Raw genomic sequence first — 13312 nt, 5'->3', positions numbered from 1 at the left:
CATAACGCTCACTGTGACTCTCCATTAGACGTCTTCATAGAAATAACGATGCGAAAAAATGTTGTTTTATTTTTTATTTGATTTACACAGGGCCTTCCAGGGCAGGCGGCGGGCCCTGGCGCTTAAGCACAGTGGTTAGTCCGGCCCTGGGTATAATGGCAGGTTGTATAGTCTGACTGCAGGCGCTGGATTTATCGCTCCATGGTCGGCTGCCGAGCCTGGTGGGAGATCCATTCTCCACATACCACCTGCTTATCCTTTTCACAAAACGCATGGTGGAGGCTCTTTAATTGAAGCTTTGAGCTCAGATACTAAGCCTGGATAGTGGACATGAATCCGATGCCCCGCTCATGCCATATTATGTAGACTGCATGGTACCGGTAGCACTATAGGGAGACGCAGTGGTGGAAAAAGTACTCACGTTTCTTACTTAAGTAAAAGTATCAATACTGCAATATAGAAATACTCAGTTAGGGTGCCCTCACACCAAAATACCTGGAGTGGAATCCGCCAATGCATTTCAATGAGAATGGAGCGTTTTTTGCAGAAATCCTATACTGGCAATAAAACGCTCCATTCTCATTTAAAATGCATTGGTGGATTCCACTCTAGGTATTTTGGTTTGAGGGCACCCTTACAAGTAAAAGTCCAGAATTCAAAATGTACTTGAGTAAAAGTATGAAAGTGTTGGCAACAAAATGTACTTAAAGTACAAAAAAGTAAAACTACAGAATCTTTGAAAATAGCAGATATACAAGCTCACGCGACGCGTTGTGAGCTTGTAGATCGGCTATTTTCAAGTAGTTAAGGTATACAATAGGGCTCAAGTGGTTTGTGTATGTTTTATAATATTATAATTTATATCTGCAAAGTAACTAAAGTGTTCAAATAAATGTAATGGAGTAAAAGTACAATATTTGGATCCGAGATGTAGTGGAGTAGAAGTAAAAGTATTGGAAATTGGAAATACTCAAGCAAAGTACAAATAACTCAAAATTGTACTTAACTCATCCACTACATTGGACGAGTTTGACGAGCTATAGTTATGGGTCCACTCTGCTTATGACGAATATGACGAGCTATCAATTAGCTTTAATAACTATAAAACAAAAAAGTATGATCGCCGATTCGCCGTCCATAGCGCTCTGTGGACCCGCCCTATTCACAAAAAACGGATCTGGATGTTCCAGAACGGAAATGGGGGGGCGGGACAACGACGCCTGTATCCTGTCTGCCGAAATGTCATCCGGTTTAATGTTGTGCAACACCAGCGTGGCGCTCCGTCGGTTTCGCTTTGAGCGATGGAAGGCTGTAGTGCTTTGTTGCTTACCCTGCCTGGATCGTATTGTGAATGCAATCGGTGAACCATCGCGCAATGGATTCGCGCGCGCGCCCACGTTAAAGGTAGGCAAAATCCTGGCGGTGTGGACCCTCAGAAGGGTCTTAAAAATAGCGGTGGGTGAGTTAAGTACAGTACTTAAGTAAAGGTTCTTAGTTACTTTACACCACGGGGGAGATGTTATGTGGATTTCAACTCCCAGTGACATCTCAACGGCGATGCATTGAGCATTCTCTCTCTCTCTCTCTCTCTCTCTCTCTCTCTCTCTCTCTCTCTCTCTCTCTCATACACACTCACTTCCTTCCTTTCCCCAATCAAAAAATGGTGTCCTGTTTAGTTATATTTGTATTTGTCAAGTATCGTCAGTGATGTCTCAATTGGGCCCAGATCAAGTCAAACCAGGACTAGTCAGATCTGGCCTAGAATATCACCTGATTTCAACCAACATAAATCCTGCCCACAAAAATGGACGTCCTAGATTAATCAGAGAGAGTCCGATCGAGGCCAGATAGATATCATCACTAGTCAGGTATGTCCCAGAATACAGTATAACCGTATATGCTCATATTTCAACTAACATTACACACAATAACAATAATCCTGTCAAACAAAAAAGTCCATATGACGTCCTGGTAATGACGTCAAGATCATCTCCATATGGGCTGTGATCTGGCCTGGTTCTGAACGTCACAGGAGTCACTGGAGGACGTTATCATAACGTCATCATCACGTCATTTGGCATGCTGGGACAACATGGCTTAAAGAATTCCTCTGCATGTACCCATCTTAACACATTCACCGCAGAGGACTTATTGCGACCGTAGGTTGCATTTACTATAAAAACCTCAAAGATCCTGTGCGTGCGTCACAGGATGTGACACCTCAATCCCAGCTCAACAGAAGGATATAGCTGACCTGTTCTGACATCACAATGATGTTGCAAATTAATTCTGTCCTTGTCTCACATCATAGACCTACAGTATATGACGTCTATGACGTCTCACAACATACAATCCCTTTTATGCCCATATATGGAGATCCCTGATGTCATCAATACTAGTAAGATGCCTCAGGGCACCATGGCCATCTGGCCAGTGATGCTTATTGGACAAGTTACCCGTATGGAGACCCCTGCATGATAGTCAACAATGTTATGTCAAAACATGCCCATATATGGGCATTACCAAATATGGGCATTCCGAGATATGTCCTTAATATTGATTAAGCACATACCTGGGAATGCCCATATATGGACATATTGTGTCAGTCTCATGTGGTCTATGACATCAAACATGTATGATGTCAGACATTAGTCATCTCCATATTTGGGAAAATATGGCCACATTTTATCCAACTTATACAACCAACCAGGTCTGTGCACTTTTTTGGTCAAAGCTGATCCCATTAATAGTCTTTAAAAGACAAAGAGGCGGCCGCACACACTGTAGCCAAAGTGCCAATATCTATTTTAGGACTCCAAAAAAACGCCAAAACACCAGCGCTCGCCCAGCAGTCTGCTGTAACCCAGGTGGATGCGTGCACGTGCCCATGTGCACACAACCACGTGAGGTCGCTTCTTGCCCTTGGGGCGTCTTACTGGTATTTGTCAAGTATTTACTACATGGCTTAAAGGAGTAGTTCACCCCTAAAATGAAAAGTTCTCTATTGATTAGACATGCCATGGAGACTTGAGTTCAATAATATTTTTTTGTATATGTTGCATTCTGTTAGGGGTCCCGCCTGTGACCCCAGGTGTATGGCACCCTGTCTTTTGGAACCCTGTGCACTGTGTCTGCTGAGTGGAGAGAGAGAGGCATCCAGCTCCAAGATGGCCTTGGACTGGAGATGACTCATCAAATGCAGCTGGCCACGCTAACGAGCTGTTATCTTCTCTCTGTCTGGGAAACCAACCTTGGACTGAGCGTGAGTGAGACAGGTGCCCGTCCCTCCCTAACGTTCGGGCCGTGCTGTTATCTCTTATCACGTCAACATGAGATATGACATTCTGGGGGAGAGCGGGTTTCCCAGAGACTTCTGACGTGAGAACGGACGACTCCCAGTTTGGTCTCACCTTGACCGTCTCGATTACGTCAGACTGTGCATGAGAGCGCACGTGAATGTGCGTGAGCGCGCGCCATTGTGTGTGTGCTAAACTGAAGTTCTGTGTGTGTATTCCTATTGAGATGATGCAGCGCAACGTCCTATAAAAGAGCGTGTCTCAGTGCCCCAGAGCGCCACTTGTTTCTTGTCAGTCTTTTTGTAGAGTTGAGTTGTTGCAGCTATCCCCGGCCCGTTAGGGGTCGGGGATGGACCTTTTTGTACTTAGTGCAATTTCTGCACCACTTGTTCCTGTACTTAGAGAGACTTTGACTCTGTTAGATTCTCTGTTTTTAGTCAAGTACTTATATTGTACTTCTTCATTATTTCATTGCCAATTACTGTATTGGTGGTTTTATATTTTGTAACTGTTTTTACCAGTAAAGCTTTTTATTATTCACTTTTATCTGGTGTCTGTCTGAACTCATTTTTTAAGAGTTTACAACTTTTTAAGGTCTGACTTTCTCTCCTTCCCTACGGGGAAGGCTGCACTCATGGGAGGAAGGTTTTGAACACCTTCAGGCACTCGAATCATCTCCTGGCTGTGGGACTGAGTGAGGCTTTTGGTAAGAATCAACAAGAGTGTTTTCTTAGGTAAAAGTCTTTTCACCTTCTCAGAAGCCAACTCAGCGCGTGCTGAGTTGGTGGGCGAGCTTGGCAGAATATAAGTACAAATCTCCAAACCCCTTAAACCGGATGAACTGATGTTCACACTGGACGGTTTGTACTAATAAGTCAAGCGGCGTCGCTCCCGAGCCCCTGGTGAGAGCTAGGTGTCAGACTCATACTTTACATGTGTCTTTGTGGTTTGCATTCTCCATTCAGACCTAAGGTCTACATTTCTAAAGTAAGGTGCATAGCCTGGTCTCTAAAATAAATAGTCGCTGTAGAAAGTAATAATATTCACCAGTTAAAGAGGGTCTCATTGATAGCTCAGCTTTCATTCAGAGAAGTGTATTTATGTTGGTGTTAAATAAGTATATGTAATGTAAATATGTAAATATGTATATGTATATGTGTAATAGTAGGTTTATGCAAATGAGAAAGGTTATAACACCTGTTTGTGTTAACTTAAAGGTATAGTGTAGTGTTAGTGATAGTGTTTTGTTAAAAAAGATCTGGTAACTTCTTGGGCTTAGGACCTGAGGAGGGTTCCGGACGGCGTCGGGGGGTCCCCTAATAGGTGAAGGGGTATCTAGTAACTCGGAGCTCATTACACATTCATAAGACAAAAAATATATATTATAGTAAATTTACCCCCATTGATTCTGAATGGGGACCCAAATGCATGGGCCTGGATGGGGACCAAAACATAAGGCCCTGGATGGGGACCCAAATGCATTTGGGTGAAAATCAATGGAAGTAAATTTATTTGACCCTTGACCCTAAATTTACCCCCATTGATTCTGACACATATGCATTTGGGTCCCCATTCAGAATCAATGGGGGTAAATTTACTATAATCAATGTTTTTGTCTTAGGAATGCGACAAATACACAAAACTGTTATTGAACTCAAGTCTCCATGGCATGACTAATCAATAGAGAAAATGTCATTTTGGGGGTGAACTACTCCTTTAAATTCTTCCTGGCATTTACTCATCTTAGCTATTAGGGGCAGTGGGGAAGTGCCATTAATCCGGCGCCCAGGGAGCATTAGGGGTTAAGTCTCTTGCTCAGGGACACATTGACAGATACACGGGGCAAGTGGAGCATCAAACCGGAGATCAGGGACGTGCAGAGAATGTTAGAGAGGCAGGGGCTGACATTTTTAAAAAGGCCTTTTGGTGAAAATAACGAAATTTTGTAGTTTCGGTACTTGATACCACACTAAACTAAGCATAAAAAATCACACCCAATGTGAAGTGAGCGGTGGTCGTGCTTGCATAACGTCTTCAATTGGTAATTGGTGATGTAATACAGGCTACACACACGCACATTGCTATGGCAAAACGTTGATGAAAAAGACTAGCATATAGGTCTAGGATGTAATTGGTGATGTAATATGGCTACACACACATATTGCTATGGCAAAACGCTGAGGAAAGGTGGCTACAGATAGGTCCAGGACGTAACTGGTGATGTAATGTGATGTAATATGGCTACGCACACACACATATTGCTATGGCAAAACGCTGAGGAAAACACATTGCTATGGCAAAACGCTGAGGAGAAGTGGCTACAGATAGGTCTAGGATGTAACTGGTGATGTAATGACATGTGATGTAATATGGCTACGCACACACACATATTGCTATGGCAAACGCTGATGAAAAGTGGCTACAGACACACGCACAGCCACTCTTAGGAGCGGTTTACCAACGCTCAAAAGGCAATACTGGATATGTGGTGTACAGTATGGATTTCTACACAGAGAGGGCAATTCTTTCAACATAAGACGCTGCATTCAAGTTCAGGAGAGTTTGGACAAGGCAATTCTCTTGAATGCTGCCTTCAGGTATGGCATGGAAAGAGGGCATTTGCATTTCTTTCACCATAGTAAAAACTTTATTCGTGATCTGGAGAGGGCAATTTTTTTACCGACGGATAAAAGGGCAGGGGCTCAAGCCCCCTTTCATGTCTATGCACGTGCCTGCCGGAGTCCGTTGGGTTCTCAGGCGGCCTCTCTATACCCACAGCCCTTCTTAACGGCCGTCAAGACGAGCCGTTTTGGACGCGTAATGACAACGTCAAACGTTTCCAAACAGTAGTTAAGTGCTGCAGCTGCCCTATATTCACCAAAAGTAATTTCCTTTCCATTTGAATGCAGTAACCACAGTCCCACGTTGCAATTCACAAAGCAACACATCATTAGCTGGACAAGGGGAACCGGTCCGTCACAAACCAACAGTAATGCAAAAGCAGTTTATCGTCGTTGTCGGGTGAAAACCTCGTATCTCCAAGTTTCAAATTTGTACGTTTTTTTTCCCCGCAAAGTAAAGCCCTGCTTCATCGTACAAGGCCGTCGCACTAAAGTGGTGAAAACAGCAGATCTACAAGCACACAACGCCTCGCGGTGCGAGGCGTTGTGTGCTTGTAGATCGGCTGTTTTCACTAGTTTAAATGATTTTTAAAATAAAAAATGCAAAACAAATGGTTTTGGACATACAAGGTTTCAGGCTTTACTGCTCTTTTCCTGAAAATGTCCTGCAAATGCATCTATCCACAGGTTTCTTTCAAATCTTAACAGTGAATGGAGTGTAGTTTTGCAGAGGGGAAATCTCGCTTTTTCGAACGCACATCATTTCGACAACGGAGCGTCGGCAGGTATCGCTACTCACCCCACGGAGGTTAGGGTTAGGGTTAGGTTTGGTTGTCGAAAAGATGACTTGTAGAAATAGCGACGCGCTCCATTTTGCAGAAACACGCAAATGGCAAGAAACCACTCCGTTCCCTTTGAAAAGCAGAATCCACCAGGTCATAAAAATAGCAAAAATAGCTGATCTACAAGCTCAATGTTCTGCCAATCCACTGGAAATCTACTGTCTTGCCAATGGCCGGACGCGTGAGGTTTTGAAATGGCACATCTGCCACATACAGTACCTACATAACTCCAGTTTGCAGCATGGTACTGTCTCGGTGTTTGGTGTGTGTACTTAAACGGCCAATAGGAATGATCTGTAATTGCTTAAGCCCCGCTTAAGCCCCGCCCCCTCTGCCTTCTTATTGGCTGGGCTTTAAACAGCCGTAACTCCACTTCCCAACGCGTTACTGGTCTCAAACTCGGTGGGTGGTCCCACAGTCCCAACGGCTAACCGCTAATGCTAACCGCTACTTCCGCTAATGTCAAGCTAAAAATGCTAATGCTAATATTAATGCTAAAAATGCTAATGCTAACACCAACCGCTACACAAGGTTGCACACACTCAGCGAGCTGCAGGCACACTTAAAATTCTTAGAAATGTTCTTTTCTAGTTACATTTGTTTTCTCAAATCGGCGTGATCTCTTCTTTATTGAAATGTGGTTCCTGTGATTTGCTTCCATTCCGCTCAACAAAATGTACTGTAGGCTAAACACTCTTTGTTTTTTTACAACAAGGGTTCATATTTTAGATTGTAATTAGATTGAGAAAAGAAAAGATGAGTGTTAAAATGTTTTCATTTACTTCTTTCTATAGTTTTAGCGATTTGAATGATTTCAGTGGCATGCAAGTGGCTAAATATGTATTTTTAGACACAATAAGGCAGCGATTGCTTTATTGCTATTTAGCCACCATAAGTCACATCTGCCCATGAAGGATTGTGGTGCATCTTGGGAATGGGCTTGTGTCTAAAAAGACATATTTAGCCACTTGTACACATGCCCCCACCCACTGAAATCAAAGTCATTAAAATCACTAAAATGATAGAAAGCAGCAAATGAAAACATTTTAACACATTTCTTTTTTATTTTCTTAGTTTAGTTTTTAGTTTAGTTTAGTTTAGTTTATTTGATCAAATCAAATACATTCATACAAGTCATACATCCACAAAAGCATAATCATTTTTCAAGGTGATCAAAAGGAATAGGCTGAAGCTAAAGAAGCTTATGAATGCCTATCCTACGTATACCTGGTTTAAAATACATTTATATGTTATAAAAGTGTTCAAATTTACCATGTAAAGATAATGTAAATAAAACGAAACTGTAATTACATGCCCAAAATACATCGGCAAAATGACTGAGCAAAGAGTGCCTGTCCTACACATTCATGGTTTAGGATGCAGTAATATGTTTAACCCATTTAGGCCTGAACACATTATGACGCAATATTTTATGCTTTAACTATTGAAAAATAGCAGATATACAAGCTCACAGCGCGGCACCGAGTGCCGCGCTGCGAGCTTGCAGATCTGCTATTTTTGAAAAATCGTGAAAATTAGATTTTTTACCCCGTTTACATAAGTGTCTTTTGAATCCTTCTAAGAGGTTTTGAAAAAACGATGTTTGTATGTCAGCAATCTGGCCAGCCATCGTCAAAGAAAAGGTCCTTTTCATTTAACTGGAGCTCAGTTAGTCTGTTCTTGAGAGACTACTATGTCAGTGGTTCTCAAACCTTTTCATGTGAAGGACCCCCAAAATGATATGTATTTGGCCACGGACCCCCATTTCAAAATATCTAGTTCCAGGGACCACCCAGAAGCAAAATTTGAGTTACAACCGTTCGCTTTGAAAATACATATATTCAAAGATTTGCACACATTTTCACGACTTTTTCCAAAAAATAGCAGATCTACAAGCTCGCAGCGCGGCACTCGGTGCCGCGCTGTGAGCTTGTATATCTGCTATTTTTCACTGGTTAAAGCAGTCAATAATTCTAGGCCTAAATGGGTTAAAGAGTGTACAGCAGGGTTCCCCAATTAGTTTTCCCCAAGGGCCGAATCATGTCTAGGGTACCAAGCCGAGGGCCACAACATTGCAGGGGGCGACGGTGGCGTTCCCGCTACTCCAGCGACAGTTCAGATATCGTCGTTGTCGGGTGAAAATCCTGTATGTCCAAAACCGTTTGTTTTGCATTCATCATTTTAAAAATGATTTAAACTAGTGAAAACAGCCGATCTACAACACAGCGTTGTGTGCTTGTAGATCTGCTGTTTTCACTACTTTTGTGCGACGGCCTTGTATGATGAAGCAGGGCTTTGCTTTGCGAAAGAACATACAAATTTGGAGATACAAGGTTTCCACCCGACAACAACGATATACTAGTGTTGTTGCTGCTCTTATACCACCATTATTACTGGGGTTGGTGGGGGCCAGACAGTAGCCCCCCGCGGGCTATTGGTATCAGTTCCTTTTTCATCTGTCAAATTTCAATCTAAAATATGAACCCTTGATGCTTGGGCAAATGCAATCGGGTTGTGTTAGGAGGAAATTAATCAGGAGGAGATCTGACAAATAGACAGACTGACCCGCACACTGCCGCATGGGTGTGCGAAAGCCTTTCTCTTCAAGGAGGAAATGAATGAAATGAAATCAAAACAAATCGGATCAAAAAGTGAAAGTTGTTGCGTCATCCTCCTTGAAGATGAATGAGAGCCCTGGCCTTGAAACAAAACAAAGGCGACAGTACCTCTTCTGCCTCGACATCCTCCTCACTGTCGATGGGTTCCGGGGCTTTGATGAACCACCACTGCATCTCCAAATACACTGACGGCGCTACGCTTTGGAAGGCACACGCCATCTCAATGTTCTGGCCCTCTTTAGCTGTTAGATTGACGGGGAGGTCGGTGAAGGTTCCTGCAAAGATGAGAAAGAGAGAGAGAGAGAGAGAGAGAGAGAGAGAGAGAGAGAGAGAGAGAGAGAGAGAGATGTATTGAAGGTTTGTTGGGTTTGTATTATATAAACGATATTAGCGGTGTAACGATTTTAACAGAGATACAATAAGCATCACGATTCACAATACGTGGTTGACGATACGATACATGGACGATATTGATTCACTCATGACGATGCGATTCAATGATTTAAAATCGATATCGTAACTATTTAGCAAAGAAATTACATCTGTGAAACGTGTCGATATAGTGCTATTTCTTTATGGAAAAGCATATTATTTGGGATATTAAACACAGACAAAGATTCTCTGGCAAATGCATGGACAATGTATTTCAACACATATGGACAAACCCGCAACTTGACATGAACACAGAGATTACACACATTTATCGATAAACCAAGAGTGGGGCTATATGGAATGGAAAAGTAATCAGACCCCTTTTAAAATGTATTTTTAAAACTGCTAAATACAGGGCATACTTGGTATCCATACAATCGATTATTTGCAATGCAAAACGATTCGATACCGATTATTTACATTGTAAACCAATACGATACAAAGTATATGATACTTTGCTGTTTTCATATCGATATAGTAGATTGTTGAATATTAACAACAATAAAAAACTTTGTTATCCCTTATCAATCCATATAAAAGAATAGAAGAGGGATGTAAACAAAGTCAGCCTGACAATGGCCAAAATGATTATTTTATCATTATTTTACACTTTTTGTGGCAATTTTTGAATAGAAACACATATGAAGCTTAATCTTTTATAAAATACTTTCGAAACATTATTTTTATTTTAGCGTCCGTTTTTCAAGAAAAAGTTGACTTTAATGCAGCTTTTAAAACTTGTTTCCCTTGCATTTATTGACTCGTGGTTCTTACAAAAACCAACATGCTCATGTGGAACATAAAACAGCACCACTACTGCCATTGGGGCCAGAATTGTTTAAAATTGTTCAGATGCATCACTTTAAATATATAGTTGTACATGTTTCCTTTCTCTGTCGATCAGCAGTAAGATAAAAAATGGCATGAAGTCCATTTGGTTTTTATCGTCTACATTTAACATAGATCTGCAACATTCTGCAAGATGGACAGAGGCAGGCAGGCAGGCAGGCAGGCACAGGGGTGTCATACCAAATTCTGGGCCCTGGGTACAAGGATTCACTATGGGACCCCCATGTATGTTCTTCATGGGGGGAGGGTTAACCCATTTAGACTGGGAACGCATTATTACGTATTGTTTTATGCTTTAACTATTGAAAAATAGCAGATATACAAGCTCACAGTGGCACCGAGTGCCGCGCTGCGAGCTTGTAGATCTGCTATTTTTTTTAAATGTTTTGATTTGCACCCATTTTCACGACTGTTCAAAAATAGCAGATCTACAAGCTCGCAGCGCGGCACTCGGTGCCGCGCTGTGAGCTTGTAGATATGCTATTTTTCAATAGCTAATACAATAATTAAGGCACCTCCACCTTGGGCCGTAGTAACTCAGTCCCACTCCTCCTCCCCCGCCCCCCCCCCCCCCCCCCCCCCCTTTGTGACGCCCGGCACGCCCCTGTACACACACACACACACACACACACACACACACACACACACACACACACACACACACGCACGCACACACACACACACACACACACAGAGATAGAGAGAGAGATAGTCGTATGGGAGCCGCTGTCCGTGGTGCTGACAGAGTGAAGCCTTGTAGAACAGCGTCTCCCCCGAGCTGCAACCACTAACAACGAGTAGCAAGTAGGCTGTGCAACCAGCAACCAACCGAGCTCTGCAACAAGTCAGCCTTCGTGTGTTCCTATCTGTTGGTGCATTCCGTTAGTTGTGCTGAGAGAGACAGCCCTGAGCTTAAATAGCTGCACAACTGACACTGTAATACAGTGGTGTAAAGTAACTGAGTATTTACTTAAAAGGGGAAGACCACCCATTTACAATATTGAACTGTGTCATTAATATACCTTAGAGGAGTTGTGAATGGGTTTGTATTGTAAAGTACAATGTGTGATGTCATCAAGTTGTACTTTACAATACAAACCCCAAAATCAATCCTCCAGTTCTAGGCAACACAGAAGGGGGGGAACCTTTTTTATATTTCCACACAACTCCTCTAAGGTATATTAATGACACAGTTCAATATTGAAAATGGGGTCTTCCCCTAAGTACTGTACTTAAGTACAATTTTGAGGCATTTATACTTTACTTGAGTATTTCCAATACTACTCCACTATATCTCGGATCCAATTATTGTACTTTTACTCCACTACTATTATTTGAAAACTTTAGTTACTAGTTACTTTTCAGATATAAATTATAATAGGCCTATTATAAAACATACATAAACCACTTTAGCCCTATTTTTGGGTATTTGAAAATAGCCGATCTACAAGCTCACAAGGCATCACATCGCGACGCATTCTGAGCTTGTAGATCTGCTATTTTCAAACATTTTGTGCTTTTACTTTTGGTACTTTAAGTACATTTTGATACCAATACTTTTGTAGTTTTACTCAAGTACATTTTAAATTCTGGACTTTTATTTGTAACAGAGTATTTCTACATTGCAGCATTGATACTTTTACTTAAAGGGGCACTCCACCACTTTTCAACCTATGTTCATATAATTGGTCCTCACTCAAAAATAGCTTTTTTTTTTTTTTTTTCCTCAGAGGAGGGCTGTGGGCAGGTCAGAAGCCCATCGTCTTGTGACATCATCGATTGCCAATCCAGCTTATAGAAACTGCAGGCTTTCTATTCCTGAAAAGTTTCAATTTTAAAGTGGAAGCCATTGTTCTCGCGATAATAAAAATCTAAATATTCTTTTCAAAAATATTGATTAATTTATTTTTTTTGGAAAATGATGATGTCACAAGACGATGGATTCTGAACTTCCCACAGCTCTCCTAGGAGACTTGGACTGAGTAGAAAAGAATTGTGATATTTTATCATGAACATTAGTGAGGACCTATTATATGAAGACAGGTTGAAAAGTGGTGAACTACTCCTTTAAGTATAAAATGTGAGTACTTTTCCGACCACTGCTGTAATAACACACAGTGTCAAACAGCTTGACCACACAATTACAATTTAACTTTGAACTGTCATCTCTGATAGTTCATTATTTATTTTGATATACTTCACGGCGTAAGCTAATTAACAAAGGCTTGCGTTTACATAGATTGCGCACTTTTAACACTTTCTTTGACCAATCTCAACGCCACCCCTGCAGCAGTTAACCCAGCACGTTTCTCCACTCTTACCTTCAAATGAGAATCCAAATTGGACACAAAAACCGACTAGGAAAACAAATCCAACAGTGTCATGAGAGGTCCACATTATTCCAACCGAGAGGGAAAAGGCGATGTCACATTACGTAAATAATACACCGATTATTTCCACACCAGAAAATGTATGCGCCAGCAAAGTCAAAACAGTTGCAGGATGATGTTTGAACGCAGAACGCTGAACGGTTAGCATGCTGCAGAAGGTTCACTTGTAGCCTTTCTTCAAGTTGTAGGTCTATATCTTTCTCCTTTTCTTCTCCTGTGAGTCAAGGCGGGCTCTGCATGCGGGAGAGCACACAGTGGACCGCA

The 13312-nt window shown here is 41.8% G+C and overlaps 1 protein-coding gene across 1 annotated transcript in view; it reads right to left on the bottom strand.

The window, feature by feature from the left end:
• The window catches only part of LOC308307152 (V-set and transmembrane domain-containing protein 2A-like), a gene marked incomplete at both ends in the record, with an annotated part of 49057 nt that extends 36002 nt beyond the window's left edge, over positions 1 to 13055 (bottom strand). The window contains 2 exons of the mRNA XM_080752317.1: positions 9486 to 9652; positions 12980 to 13055. Of these exons, the coding sequence (XP_080608443.1) occupies positions 9486 to 9652; positions 12980 to 13055 (243 nt within the window). The remainder of the gene's footprint in view (positions 1 to 9485; positions 9653 to 12979) is intronic.
• Between the last annotated feature and the right edge of the window lie 257 nt (positions 13056 to 13312).

Source organism: Nannobrachium achirus, assembly GCF_963921795.1.
Source record: "Nannobrachium achirus genome assembly, chromosome: 21".
NCBI lineage: Eukaryota > Metazoa > Chordata > Actinopteri > Myctophiformes > Myctophidae > Nannobrachium > Nannobrachium achirus.
This window is presented reverse-complemented; position numbering and strand designations above follow the sequence as displayed.